Here is a 15,920-nt window from a genome sequence, read left to right as displayed (position 1 = left end):
ATTGCATTCTGTCCTTCACAGTTGAAATACTTTAGTTGCATGCTGTTCAGAGATGCCCTTGGAAACATATAAGTAGAAGCTCTTGAGTTTCAAGGCATGTTGAGTTTTTATCTTTATTAAGACTGGCTATTCAGTTTCTTCAATTTTCTAGCCCCCCACCCCCGAACTGAGAACACCTTGTGGGGGTTTTCTTTCTCCATTCTATGTGTTAAGTTACGTGATTTTCCATGTTTTTTCTTTTTTTTTTTTAAGAAAAGGATCCTCTGTATAGCTATGGCTAACCTGAGATACCATGTAGACCAGGCTGGGCTTCAACTCACAGAAATCTTCCTGCCTCTGCTTCTGTCTCTGCCTCTCAGTGCTGGGATAAAAGACATGTGTCACCACAGCTGGACTAAGTTTTTCAAAGTTTCTAATTTCTGAATACTTAGTTTTGTCCTATTTCAATTAGGAAAAAAATGTATGATTCCACTTTTTTAAAAAAATTAAGATTTGTGAAAAAATTATTTCCATAGTAGAATATTACAAGTGATTTTGGGAAAATGCATATTTTATTCTTGGTGTACTATTATATAACAAAGTGTAAAACCTACTGGCTGATATTTGTCTTCCAGTCTATTTCTTTATCTGATTTTAACTATCATTTGCATAGAGTATCATTTCCCACTGCCTTCGAACCTTTTGTATCGGTACTGATGAGAGTCTCTCAGAGACATAAGAGATTCCGAGTTTGAGAATCCATTTTGCTCGTATCTTTTCACTGGAACATTAATGAATTTCACTTAAAGAACCTACTGATTGGAAGGGACTTAATTGAGTTATTCTGGAATTTGTTTTTTATGTCTAGTATTAGACTTTTGAGATATCTCACATTAATTTTCATAGAAGATGTACCATTTTGCATACTCACCAGCATATCTCACTTTATTAATAACAGCCATTCTGACTAGTGTGAGTCGGAATCTCAAAGAAGTTTGAGTTTGCATTTCCTGGATGGCTGAGGATGAAGAACACTTATTTATTTAGAGCACAGACTGTTTAGTTTATAAGCTTGTCTCTTGATCAGCAATTTGGGTTAATGGTATTTATATTTTCACTTCGTCATATATTCTACATGCTGACAAAGCCCTCCATTCTGATATCTCTTCACTCTGCTGTTTCCTTTTCTTTCAGCAGTTTTGTTTAAATTTCAAATGCATGAGATTTTTTAATTGAAAATTTCTTTTTCTTATGTTGAGAGTATGGCTGAGCAATCCAATTTGTCAATTCCTAGGGTTGTTTTCTAAGCTAATTGAGTCTTGCATTTAGTTTCTGCCTATGTTGATGCCTTGAAATGTGTTTCTTGAAATTTTCTTAGTATTTCAGCTTTATAGAATTGTTTTACCTTTTTATTTATTCTTCTCTTATATATTACATCCCTTTCCCTCCCCTCCCACCAGTCTCTCTCCTCCACCTCCCCTTTTCCATGCATCCACACCTCCTAGACACCCCCTTCCCCTTGGAAAAAAAACAGGCCTTCCAGAGACATCAACCAAATATAGTGTAAAAAGCTACAGTAAGACCAGACATATATTCTCACATCAAGGCTGGGGGAGGCAACCCAGTAGGAGGAAAGGGTCCAAGGGCAGGCATGAGTTAGAGAGAGCTCCTGCTCCTATTGCTAGCATTTCTACAGGAACACCGAGCTATACAACCATAATATATATGCAGAACCTATGTCAGAACCATTCAGGCTGGCTGACCTCTGTGAGCCCACGAGTCCTGGTCAGCTGATTCTTTGGGCTGTTGTTTGTGTGGTGTTCTCAGCTCCTCTGGCTTCCTCCCCTTCTCTGCTGGACCCTCCAACCTCCACCTGATTTTGGCTGTGTAACTCTGCACCTGTTCCCATCAGTTGCTGGATGGAGTCTCTGAACTCTCTGATTTAAGGATGGCTCTGGTTTAAGCAACTATGCAGGCAGGACAAACTGTAGGTCAGAGGTTTTGTGGCTGGGTTACTGTCTCAATCCCTCCACTTGGGGCATTCTCTAGTTACAGAAGATGATCAGTTCAAGCTCCCTGTCCCTCATACTATGAGTCTTTCTAGTGTTAACCTCTTAGATTCCATGGAGTTTCCATTGCACTACATTTTTATCTCACTCTCAAAATGATCCTCAATTCCAGTCTTTCACACTATTTCCTCCCTCTAGCCACCAGCCTGATCTCATCTCCATCTGCCCCCAGTCCATCCAAGAAATCTATTCTATTTCCCCTTCACAGAAAGATCTATACGTTCCCCCATAAGCACTCCTTGTTAGTTTAGCCTCTCTGCTTCTGTAAATTGTAGCATTATTATCCTTTACAGTATCCACTTGTGAGGATATGCTATGTTTCTCTGAGTCTGGATTATCCCACTGGATGATTTTTTTTTCCTAATCCATGATTAGCCAGCAAATTTCATGATGTTATTGTTTTTTAATAGCTGAGTAATACTCTTATGTGAATGGAACATTTGCAACTTATCAATCTTTTGGTTGAGGGACAACTATGTTGCTTCCAGTTTCTGGCTGTTATGAATAAAACTACTTGGAATCCAAGATTAACCTACTTTCATCCCAATGCCATGTGTTTTTTATTAAAATCGGTCTGTAGTACAGCTTGAAATCATGGATAGTGGTATTTCTGGATGTTTGTTTTAGTTATCCTGGTTTTTGTTTTCTTCATATAATGTTGAGTACTGTACTCTAAAGGTCTGTAAATTTCTGTTGGAGTTTTCAGGCGAATTACGTTAATTACTTTTTGGTAAGATGGCCAATTTTATTATGTTGCCCCTACCAATCCATGATCATGGGAGACCTTTCCTTCTTCTGGTACCTTCTTCAATTTCTTTCTTCAGTGACTTGAAGTTTTTGTTATATAGGTCTTTCACTTGCATGGTTAGTTACTCACAAATATTTTATATTACTTGCAGCTATTGTGAAGGATATTGGTTCCCTGAATTCTTTCTCAGCCCCTTTTTCATTTGTATATAGGAAGGTCATTCTTCTTTTATTTATTTTTTTTAGCTAATCTTGTATTCATTTATTTCACTGAAGGTGTTTATTAGTTGTAGAATTTCACTGGTAGAATTTTGAGAGTCACTTATATATACTATCTTAATATCAGCAAATGCTGATACTTTGTCTAGCTCTTGATTTTAGTTGAACCATCCCTCCATCTTCTTCACCTCAAGACAGTTCAGAGTGATTGAAACAAAAGGGAATCCTTTGTCAGTCTCTTAGAAACAGGGGTTGTTCTATTCCCTCCCAAACTACAAGCCAAAATCAGCAATACAGGATACATCTTCCACCATTACTGCGAATAGGTAATTAGAGTAAGAGAGAAGTGAGATATATCTATTCTATTGGGTTCTAGTTGCTGGTGGCATAATTATACTTTTTGCTTGGTTGCTATAAGCCTATTTTCCAAACTTCCAGCAACATAGATACTGGCAGTTTTTTCAATTTTTTTCAGTGTTTCTATGAATGACAGGATCTCTTGAGTTTCCTACTCTTATTTTTACTAAATTTACCAAATTCTGGGTAGTAAATCAACATTTAAGAATGGCACTTTTTCCCCCTATCTTACTCTGAATGTATTTTATTGTTTTTAAAAACAATAGAGTCTATAGCTATATGTTAAAATATATGCATGACTTGCAATATATGTTTGCAAAAGGAATGAAAGAAAATTCGCAAATAGTAGACCTTCATAAATCATATACGGAATCTGGGAGCTAAATGACATGCACTTTTGCCTTCAAATGCGACTAGGTGTAACACTACCCCTTCCCAACCATTAGAAAGTATGATTAGATTATTGATCTGATGTAACACCTATTTACAAAAGTATGAAAAATACATTGTTTTAGTATTTTAAACTTAGTAAACTATGTGAACACTGAGACTCTAATTGCTGTGTCTTGATGGTCTGGCTAATCTGTATGTCCCTATGGCTAGCCTTTCTTGAAAAACAATGTATAATGTCACTTACTGTAAAATAATGATAAGCCTTCATGTATCTTTAGGAATCAAGACAGGAATATATGTTAAGCTTTCTGGTTACTGCCTATAACTCACCCTATTAAACTGATGGGAAATATTTTATTTGTAAAAGAAATTTATGGTTGGCACATAGTATTGGGTTTATTTGTTTGAATGCATAATTCAAGAAGCACTATGCTGAAGACAACACAAGGAGATGACCAACAAATGTCTCTATAAAATGAGACTCCCTGAAAGGAGATTTTTTTTTTCTATCAGGACTTTTCTGTCACAGGAGAAAAGTAATTTTTAAATTCTAGTGAGAAACTGTCAAATGTATGATTGATTTGAATGAAAATTCTCAATACAGTGAATAAAGGTTAAAAGTGGCAGAGCCATGGAACTGCAGTTATCGGTAGCTGGTAGGAAGGCACCTGCTGAAGGCTGGGAACCATACCCTGGTCTTCTGGAAGAACAGTAAGCAACATTTACCTGGTGAGCCATCTCTTTTGCCCCACCTGTCCCATTCTAAGATATGAAATTATGAAAAAGAAAACTTGAACTGTTTTTCTTTTTTTGTGAATGTGTTTGCATATGTACACACAAGTGCAGGTGCCTGGAAGGCCCAGAGGCACTGGAGCCCCTTGGATCTGGCCTCATACCCCATGAACAAACCTGTAATTAATTAACTTCTTTTTGATCTTAAGAAAATTACAAATTGTTACAAACTGGAAAATTTCTTAATAATGTAAGATAAAGAAATATCTACCTCCAAACCTCCATTCCATGGGCTTGGATGGCCTGGCTGGGGTTATGCATATATACTATTAGCCTTTAAAGTGAGATTTGACGTGTTTTGTCAATATGATTTAATTAACTAGAAGATCATTTTGAGATATAGGGAATGACGACATTTAATTATAACAAATATCTGTTATTTTTAAGGTCTGGAAACAAATTCCATTTGCACTCTGAAGTTCAGAGTCAGTTAAGTTTGAGACTATAGCAATAGTTGAATGGTACAACTCCAATTCAAATGATACCTAGGGACAGGCATCGAACAGAAAATTATGCCGAATTTTTCCATAAAAGGAATCTCAATGCTGAGTTTATTAGATCTCTTAAGTGAACTAAGGAAACTATGCTTTAGTAAGAGATATCAGAGTATGATAAAGTTAATGTAGTTCTAAATTATTATGCAAATTCAGAGAATAGTATTACTCCTATTTGTGACTATACAGCTGGGATTGCCACTGGATAAATCACTCCACAGTTTTACTATTCAGATATAAGCTTTTAAAAATGTTAAAACTTACTGAACCAATTAAGGAAATATTTCTTTCAGTTGCAGTACAGAGTTTTACAAAAAATGTTTAAAAGGCTGATTATAAGTACAACTTATATTTTGGTTTTCAGCTGGTTTCTACTATCTCTATAACTCACAGAAAAGTTCTTGCATTGCCTGTCTATTGAAAAGATGTGAGGAATACTGGGATGTACATGGGTATGCTATACACAGTTACGTTCGTTAACAACAAACAATAACAATAGTTACATTCCTTCTGTATTTGGTTATCAAGAAGCTTCATCTGAGTCATTCTGGGAAAACTAACAATTCATAGGGATCCAGGTCCCTGCCCGGTCCATTAAACAAAAGGAAAGTGACCGTAGTAGATTGGATTTCATGAGTCAGAATTTGTAAAGAGCTTCACAAAAACATTGAATAATGACACATGGTTCTATTGCCTGACTCCATTGGAGGTATGGTGAAGTCTAAGGTTCCTTCTAGCTTCGTTCTTTAGGTTAAGGATCTGAACTGGCATTAACACTTATCCACCTCTTTGTCCTATGTATTTATGATCTAGTTGTGAAGAAGAATAACAAAACACTTTTGTAACAGTGTTCATCCTTTATAAGTGAAACTGAAGTAAGAATTATTGTCCACACGACATATTTCATGCATATGCTCTATCCTTGTACAGTACTAGCAATTCTTTTACATATAATCCATGGATTTCTTTACTAACAAGTGGTTTCCTTACATGGGAGCACACACAATTCTAAAACATGAATTCATAGTTACAATGTCATTTATTTCACTCCTGTGGCATACATTGAGAATATTTAAAAACACTTTGATAGTCCATTGCGGATTATGGAATGTTACACATCCATTTCTATAAATTAAATGTTTTAGGAAAATCCACAGTTTAAAAAAATTATACAAGAATAAGCTAGTATATCACAATCAACAAAGAATGAACCTCAAGAATTCCAAATAATATAATGTCAGGAACTGCTTCTCTTCACAGTAAACACTCACTTTACGCAAATCCCATTTGGCTTCATTTAATTAAAAAGCTGAAAAAGAAAGGAAAATATTACATACTGAGCAAAAGAAAAACACAACAAGCTATTTGTTTCATTCTAAATTAGCTCACATAAATGTAACAAAAATACCACAATTATATTCAGCTAATTGAAACTGCTATTAGGGTCTGATTTTGAAAGGAGTCCCTGGAATGGGGTCAGGCTTAGAGAGGACTGGGTCAGAGGTGACAGAATACGTGGTACGTGAGCAACAGCTAGATCAGCAGTTACAATGGACATAGGGACTAAAGGGAATGGACTGGAATAATATCTATATTTGAATTTCTTACAGAAGTTTCATATTTTTACTATGTTTATAATTCTTTTGCCTATATAAAAGAGTAATTACTTACAACCTTAGCTACCATTTCCACTAAAAATACACCTCTATTAAAGCAAAAAGACTTTTATGCTTTTACCTTTATCCTCTTGTGCCTTTTTAGAACGAGAAAGATTACAAAAACAATCTGATATTTAGAATGCCATATCTGCAGAGTAGAAGGAACTCTGAGATTATACTATTTTTTTTTAAATTTACTTGTATATATAGTTTGCCTGCATGTATATCTGTGTATCTTGTGTGTGCCTGGTATCCAAGGCAGCCAGAACACGGTGTTAGATGCCCTGGGATTGGAGGGAAAGCTGTGAGCTGCCATGTTGCTGGGAATTGAACCTGAGGCTTCTGGAAGACCAGCTAGCGCTCTGAACTGTTGAGCTGGCTCGCTAGCCCGCTATAATCACATTCATAACATAAAAATTGCCTTGTGATTTAGTGATGTTATCTTTTCACTCTGGGGTGTTTATGCCAAACCGAAATGCTCAGTAAGTATTTAATTATTATTATTTTTTACAATAATCACTTTTATCTCAGTTGACAGGGGATATATATTCCCATCAAACTAATTTATTAAATGTCTTACATGAAACAGTCAGTCTAGTAAACAGTGCTACTCTTGGCTAGGGGACCTCAGTTTAGTTCCCACCAACCATATGGTGGCTCAATGCCATCCATAACTCCCATCCCACCGGATCACATGCTCTCTTTTGGTCTATGGTTACCAGGCATGAATGGTGTGAATATACATATGTGCAGGCAAACACTCAAACATATAAAATAAAATCTTTTAAAAAAACATTTCTTAGAAAGCCAGCTATTATACTCTGGGTAATCACTCAGGATGTTTTATTACATAAAGACATATTGATATCGACATTTATGGTCATTTATTTATTTACTTTTTATTTATTGGTATATCTTATTTCTATCTAGCTTGTTCTAATAATGCATCTCTTCTCTCTTTATCTGTTCCTGCTGAATAATGGCGATGTATGGTCAAACAGTGTATCTGTTCTTTTATACTTATAATTTGAATGATACTTGTATATATCACTTATATTATTTATCAGTATCATGATAGATAATGATTATCAGTACTAGTATTGTCAATTTTCTGAAGGAACAAGCTGTTGATTTGGATGTTGCCTCATGTCCTGCTGTCCCCATAAGACTCTATCCCCAAGGCTACAGGACTATTCATAGCACTGACTTGTACTGATTGTGAATATATGCTCTGTCAAGTGAGGTAACAGTCTAAACTAGAAGCTAATGAATAACGGAGTAAACTGTTTGTGTGGACACTGTACAGATAGCCTTAAACACATCCTTCCTTTTAGTCACAGGTATGTAGCTGTGTGTTTGTTGTCTCTGAAGCTTTACAACTGGGCAAAGTGTATGAAATATGCAGAGGAATACTAGTGTATAATATAAAATGGGAGGACGATTTCAAATGGTTCTTTATGTTGGCTGTTTTCTTCATATCCAGGATTCAGAAAAAAAAAAAAAATCCTGCCCATGACTTCCTAAGGATGACAGCCCAGAAGCACACTAGAAGAGTCATCACCTAAAATTCAAAATAACTGCTTACAGAACAACACGGTTCAAATTTTCTTAGTCACTCTAAGCCAGTAGTTAGCAAAGTGCTATTGATGATTAACTGTTGAGTACTTGGCACAGAAGGGGCCCACAGGAAGTGGAAGGACAAGCCATGGTCCTTACATTTTTTTTTCCTTTACATTGAAAGCCCCTGGTATGGAGAATATCATTAAAATGGCAGGAGTGAGACCATGAGGGGACCAGTCCTTTCACGGCCTAGGATGAGGATGTGGGCTGAGTAGAAAGACAACAATTTCCAACTCTTATGGCAGCGAGAAACGGAAAGTAGGAAAAAGTGGAAGAAGACATCATCTGGATGCAGAGACGATGCTGACTTGGGCCATGTAGAAATTGAGCTGCTCAAGCAATTACTTAGTTCTGGATCTCAGAGCTAATATATCTGGCACTGACATAACCAAAAAAGGAAAACAGAGGAATGAGTGCCGTGTTACAAAATCTAGGCCTTCAAGTGTGAAAGGAAAAGATAGTCAATTCAGTGCTAGGGAGGTCATGGGATGAAGACTCTATCCTGAGAGAGTTTCTGTCCCCTTCTTGTACATCGATGCTGGAAACAGTGGCCCTCCCTTCCTCTAGTGAATTAACCTCCTGCCCTCTTCCTGGTGTTATAGGATGTGCAGTGCTTTGAAGAAGTGCATTCTGTACAACCAAAAGCTGGTTAAAGATTGAGATGTTTAACTGCATGGTCGTCTCCCCCCGTTCACTGCTCTTCATGTTCGCAAGCAAAGGGAAGAGTCCAAAGCTCCAGTGGCCAGGTAGACTCTCCAACAAGAACCACATGCGTGGTCAATGAGAAACTGTCAGGCATCTCATCAAATTGATCAGGTAAAAGAAGGACCTCACTTTTCTATTAAGTACAAAATGGGTTGGATTTTCATCTTTTCTAATGCTGAAGGCAAGGTATTGGTGTGTAGTTTAGACTGGCAAAGTGCCACAACTGACCACTAGTTGACTTTTAACTCCTCACAGCTACTTCTCTTACTGACTCACGTGCTCACTGATGCTTACTGTCCTTAGGGAAGTCCTGAGGCCCTTTCCTTACTATAGAACCCTGGGAAGTCTTCAGTTCCGAAACAGCTTATGTTTTGACAAGGCCTTAAAAAAGTCTGGCTTTTCTTAGGAATAAGAGACTCAGGAGAAGAAATTACTGTATTTATAGTTATAGAAGGCAATAGCTACCAAGTTTAACTACTGACAGGGTCAGTTATTTGCAGAATTTTTACAGAGAGGCAGACTAAGTAGGAATTTTGAGGACAAGACTAGGAACAGGTAAATACTTTACGTGAACCAAGTCCTCCTTTGCTTTCAGCACTGCTCAGTGGGGCAAGCTCCTGGCACAGTAAGGGCAGGCTGCTATAGAAATAACCTTTAGGTACTACTGTTATAAGATTTGAGGGACTACGGTGTATAGTCAAGAATCCAGACACCATTCTGAACTTTTTATTAAATTATTTTGGACTTATTTTTATATTAATATTGGATATTAAGACTTGTGAATAACAAATGGGATTTGCCTACAGATTTTACTGGGTAGAATTAAATATTTCTATCAACTGATTTAGTTTTATATTCTGTAAAGTGACAACAAAAATGAGCCAAGGTGGAGGGGATATGTTCATATATTATTATTTAAATAATACACAGTTTGCCCAAGACTATGGGTGCCATCTATTTGGGAGCCTTGTCCAGGCTGCAATCCGGCTTATCTTAGTTGTCTACAAAGTAGCATCTTATTGTAATTGAAGAGATGCATCATGGTCTTTATTTGAAAGGCGGGGAAAATGAAAGGACTTGCCTGAGGGTACAGAGTTTTAAGAGCCTTGGTCCAAATCACATCTTCTCACTCAATGTCCAGATCACTTTCCAATACACCACAAGGAAATACAACAATATGGAAAAAATAATCCTTAAGACTCCATTTCCATTTGCACATCATTATTATAAGATTTCGATTGAATTCTTAGTCTAGACCAGCGCACCCACAGACACTGGTGCCTTTAGAGCACCCCCACGCTTGCTTTTCTGAACCATCTGTCTGGGCCTTATGCATTCTTCAGGCTAGAGCTCAGCAGGAGAAAGGCAGCAAGGTCAATTCTTGTCACTGTCGTGCAATCTGCACAGAAGACCTTTGCTATATTCTTACAGCTCCACATTGGGCATTGTCCTAGTAGATGAGAGATGGATATCTGAGATGTCTATGTAAATATGAAATATGCAAACACTACACACCACAAGCTTCCTCCCCCTTCTATGCCTGTTCATGCTCATCTTTTCTCTAAATTTTAAGTGTTTTCTATTTCTAGTTGCTATTATGAAGTTCCTCAACTGAATGTCATTACATATTATAAAGCTATTGATCATAACTCCAGATAACAAAAGGCACAATGGACTCCATCTTCTTTTCTAAGGTGAGAGCAAATTTCTGGGCCTACTGTACATACTGAATTAATGTACAGGGTGCTCTTTACTTAACCATCTTTTCATAAATTCTCTTCATTGTGTGAGGCAAGTGTACGACTCCAAGTTTATAACTTAACAGGAATTAGAGCTTCTGGAGTTGGAGAAGGAGACGGGCCAGTGCTCCCACTCTGTTTTAATGGCTTATTTATATTGCCCTATGGTGGACAATATTTTTTAGAAAAACAATTCAATTAGCAAGTATATTATAAGCACCTACTATATGCACAGACCTTTGTAGACACAAACTGTTTCCCCTAATATAGTCTTCTACAAAGGAAAGAAATGAAAACACATGGATGACTGGACATAAAAACATAACCAAACAATGCAATGAACGCAGTGAGGCAGTGAGGGAATGCTAAGAAGCCTCGTGCAGATGAAGAGAGGTTAAGTGAGGTCACTGAGAACCAAGAGGATGTCAGGGCCTTCACAATTATTCACATGCGATTCTAAGGTAGACATGTATAAGCACATATAAAAACAGCTAATGATCTAGGCATGGATACAGAAGCCAGACACCTTTAGCTACTTGTCTCCAGCCCCCCTAAGACTACTGTATCAGAGCTGAGGGGAAAATGATGAGGAAGATTATAATCCTAAGACTCTAAATTAACAAAAAGAAGATCTGAGATATTTCAATATGATCTTGTGCAATCAGAGTAGGAGCTCTTATGTAAAAGTGCAAAGGCAAACCCAGAACTTGCATTCAGATCTTCTGCTTCTAATTAGTATTTTCTCATGATGCTACTCTGTTGCTCTGAGCCCCTTAAGACTACTCAGACAGTTAGACACACAGTGGTGGAATGAATACAGACATCTAATGCCTTCTACTACAGTAAAAACTTTGATGATCCACAGATGTTTTTAGAGACATCTACAAAAAATACTTTTATGTCTGAGTGCCAGGAGAAAAGGCTGAGAAGATAATTACTATCTTTAAGTGGATACTACCATGTATCCACTTACATACCAGCACTGTCTTCTTAGAAAGCGAGCAAAGAATAAGGTCACATTTATTCAATACATAAAATGAAGTCAGTGCTATCAGCAAAAAAAAAAAAAAAAGTCTTCTGAATTATGTGTCAGGTGGTAATTAGATAAAATCTCTAAGAATCTTGATATTTCACTGGCAAATTTCAAGGGACTCTGGAGCCCAATTAAATTCATCAAAAGGTTCAGTAGAAATCTGTTCTTCACTGAAATGAATTATGTAAAAAATGAACCAAAGCTACTTGGTGTGCACGGTGAAGAAAACTCCATTTAGAGAACAGTAAAATATGAGTGTAAATATTTATGTCAGAATTAATAACAATTAGCATTAAACATTTATTGAGTAATTAATTACTACCATTACTGGTGTTCTAAGCAATTTACATATATAACCTCATACAAATAAAAACAAAAAGTTAAACAATTTGTTTGTGGTCTCAAGTAGAGTGGATCCAGGACAGGTCTAGTTATCAAATTCTCAAAGGTGGTCTGTGAATTCAATTATAGTCTGGGACAGGCTGGGGTTGCAGAACTCTCAGTACTACAATGAAGCCTTAAGAAAGCACAGCAGGGCCTCAGTGAGAAAATCTTGAGAGATGAGGCCCCAGGGAGAGGGGAGGCCTGTAGGGGTTTGTGTGGGTGTTTGTGGGGGTGGGGGTTGTGGGTGTGTGGGGACATCCTCTTTGAGACAGGGGAGGAGGAATGGGATGAGGGCAGAACAGGAGGGTGATAACTGAACTATAAAAAAATAATTAAAGATAATTTAAAAAGAAAGCATGACAGATATATAAGTAGACATTACAGTCTAAGCCGATACTTATATAAAAAAATTTTGAACATTGTGTGAAGAAATGTGTTGTCTGGGCCAACTTCATTTTATTGATTTGATGTTAATCAAGAAAGGATCATTTCATATAAAGCAAATCAAAGGTATTAAGCATATAGTGGAATGAATTAAAAATTGTGAGAAAAGGAGGAAATGTTGAGGCCCTTAGTCCTGTGGAGGTTTGATGCCCCAGCATAGGGGGATGCTAGAGGCAGGAGTGGTGAGTGGGCAGAGGAGCACCCTCATAAAGGCAAAGGGGATGGGGCAGAAGAGAGGGGACGGGAGGTTTGTGGAGGGGTAACCAGGAAGGGGGCTATCATTTGAAATGTAAGCATATAAAATAATTGTAAAAAGAATGAAATGTTGGAATGAAAGCCAAAGCATGCAGGAATTCCTAAAGAAGACTACAACATAAACCCAAGAAAGTACTTTCTTACTGAAATACAAAGAGTGGGGTGACCCACCTCCCCACTCCAACAGCACAGCCCAGGTCTGAGTGCCTGGAAAGTCTGCCTTCTGCTCTCTCACTCTGACCTTTCCTTGCTAGAGCACTGGCTCCCAGGCTCTCTTGACCAGCTTTCTTCTCATCAATTCTGTTGCTTAGCTCCAACTCCTCCTGTGTTTTCATCTAACCTGTTCATTTTCATAGTCACAACCAATTCTTAGAGAAGATGCCCATGTCTGTGTTACTTTAAGAGAGTTCATCTACATTACCAATCTCAAGAGTCCAACTCTAGAGTAGTGGAGCCATCACTGGGAATGAGTCACCTTATACAGTGGAAGCTCAACTCAATTGGAAACAGAGTAAGCAGACAGGGACTTAGATTCAGATGGTCTGGTCCTACTAGTAGAAGTTTGCAGCATCCCAAAGATGCTACAACTTTAAAAAGGACATGGAAGAGTCGATTCTATAAGAAAGCAATCTTGAAAATAATGTCTCAATTATTACAAATACATAAAGAGAAGTGATTATGTTAAAGTCTGTTACCTAAAGATCATTTTGTACCTCTGTACATACACACGTACCTGCATTCTAAAATGAAAATACATGGTGTTAACAAGAACTGTCTCTGCACAGTTCATGATGCTAAACAAATGCTGGGTGCTCAGACTTGTCTTAATAGCATTATAATCAGACAACTAGTGATTTAAATACTTAATATTAACTCCAACTAACCACTGAAATACTTAAACTGTTTGTTTAAAATGAAAACATCCAAATCAGTATAAATATATTACCTATATGGATAGCCATGGTACTTTGAACGAAATATTGAAAGGAGAAAACTGAAGAAGAAGACCACCAAGCCCAATCCCACGAGGCAAATGACTAGAAAAAGAAATAACACCGTTAGGGTCTTATAACATGCAAATATTAGTGCTTTTGAAAGACATTCAATTACAAAATACGTCCATGAAACAGTTCAGGCACATACAAGGACCAAAACCAGATAATTCACAATACAAAGCATTCATTATTTTCCATAGTCTTCTCAATGAAAATGTAGTTAGTATTTGGGGTGTAAAAACAACAGACTTGACTGCCCTAAGACTTGTGGTGATTTTCTTCTTTTATTGACTTCCTCTAAGTACTAAAATGTCCCAGAAGGATCAAAAGAGAACCAATGTGAGAGGCGACAAACATGATGATCAGCTCTCAGATTACGAAGCACTGGCTGTAGCAGCAGGAGTGTGTGACTTGGCAGATGCTCAAGAACAATCTCCTTCTCAAGATGCCACGTGATCATCAGGCAGAAACGCAAGTCTAGCTTTAGGTTTCACGGCTACCTCAGTAGAGGCCTCTCACTTAGAAATACTACAGCTCAGCAAACAAAAGACTAGGAACAAAACCCTGTGGGGAGCAGACTGTGTTCTTAGAGAATCCCGAGGAGGAAGATGCTATCGCAGAGCAAGTGATGGTGTCAGTACTGCTGAGATGGAACACAGAACCACATTCCCGTGGAATGTGCTGTGGTCCTGGCTTTCAATACTAAAATATAACAGCAGGGACATTGCTTTCTCCATTTTCATTTTCTTCTACTATGACTGGGAACAGATGACTAATGAAACATCCGTTCCCCTTTGTGTGTGTGTAATATTTATATATAATTTACAATGTTTATATATTAATATTTATATATAAATAAAATTCACTGCTATTAGTAAAATTAAAAACTGCTTCTAAAGTTTAAAGTATATTAGCTAGTTATATGAAAGCATACATAGAATAAAAAATAGTATTTAAACCTGTCCTATAAAATTATACACTAGTGTTACCAAAATACTAGTTATGAATAAAACATTTGCAGGATAATTAATATACATTTGTTTGTCTGAGGGGATATTAGGAGTGACATAATTAGGGAAAATAGGAAAAGACAAAGACATTAAAAATATTAAGTCAGAAGTATATTGTAATCAAACAGCTCTCTGCTTCTATAGTGGGAAAAAAGCCTCCTTTTTTCCTAGTGCATGAAGAAAAGCAGGTCTGCAAGTAACCCTGAAGGTGGAGAGTAGTGAAGGCGCTGTGCTCTGAGCACGTGATCCTGCTGTGCTGTGCTGTGCTGTACTGTGAGCACGTGATCCTGCTGTGCTGTTTGCATGTGATCCTGCTGTGCTGTGAGCATGTGATCCTGCTGTGCTGTGAGCATGTGATCCTGCTGTGCTGTGAGCACATGATCCTGCTGTGCTGTGAGCATGTGATCCTGCTGTGCTGTGCTGTGAGCATGTGATCCTGCTGTGCTGTGAGCATGTGATCCTGCTGTGCTGTGGGCATGTGATCCTGCTGTGCTGTGAGCATGTGATCCTGCTGTGCTGTGAGTATGTGATCCTGCTGTGCTGTGAGCATGTGATCCTGCTGTGTTGTATGCATGTGATCCTGCTGTGCTGTGAGCATGTGATCCTGCTGTGTTGTATGCATGTGATCCTGCTGTGCTGTGCTGTGGGCATGTGATCCTGCTGTGCTGTGAGCATGTGATCCTGCTGTGCTGTGGGCATGTGATCCTGCTGTGCTGTGAGCATGTGATCCTGCTGTGTTGTATGCATGTGATCCTGCTGTGCTGTGAGCATGTGATCCTGCTGTGTTGTATGCATGTGATCCTGCTGTGCTGTGCTGTGGGCATGTGATCCTGCTGTGCTGTGAGCATGTGATCCTGCTGTGTTGTATGCATGTGATCCTGCTGTGCTGTGCTGTGGGCATGTGATCCTGCTGTGCTGTGAGCATGTGATCCTGCTGTGATGTGAGCATGTGATCCTGCTGTGCTGTGAGCATGTGATCCTGCTGTGTTGTATGCATGTGATCCTGCTGTGCTGTGAGCATGTGATC

At 38.0% G+C, this 15,920-nt stretch overlaps 1 protein-coding gene across 9 annotated transcripts in view; it reads right to left on the bottom strand.

The window, feature by feature from the left end:
- Window positions 1-4,134: 4,134 nt before the first annotated feature.
- Tusc3 (tumor suppressor candidate 3) overlaps window positions 4,135-15,920 on the bottom strand; it is a 161,700-nt gene continuing 149,914 nt past the window's right edge. For 4 of the 9 annotated variants that reach the window (XM_017313024.2, XM_017313026.2, XM_017313028.1 and 1 more), the window contains 2 exons: window positions 10,115-10,178; window positions 5,545-6,359 (listed from right to left, as the gene is read on the bottom strand). In XM_017313024.2, coding sequence (XP_017168513.1) covers window positions 10,160-10,178 — 19 coding nt within the window. In that variant the 3' untranslated portion in view covers window positions 5,545-6,359; window positions 10,115-10,159. Of the gene's footprint in view, window positions 6,360-10,114; window positions 10,179-15,920 lie in introns of all 9 variants that reach the window. The other 5 variants (NM_030254.4, NM_001357305.1, NM_001357304.1 and 2 more) reach the window with 3 other exon arrangements.

The sequence above is a fragment of the Mus musculus genome, chromosome 8 (assembly GCF_000001635.26).
Source record: "Mus musculus strain C57BL/6J chromosome 8, GRCm38.p6 C57BL/6J".
Taxonomy (NCBI): domain Eukaryota; kingdom Metazoa; phylum Chordata; class Mammalia; order Rodentia; family Muridae; genus Mus; species Mus musculus.
This window is presented reverse-complemented; position numbering and strand designations above follow the sequence as displayed.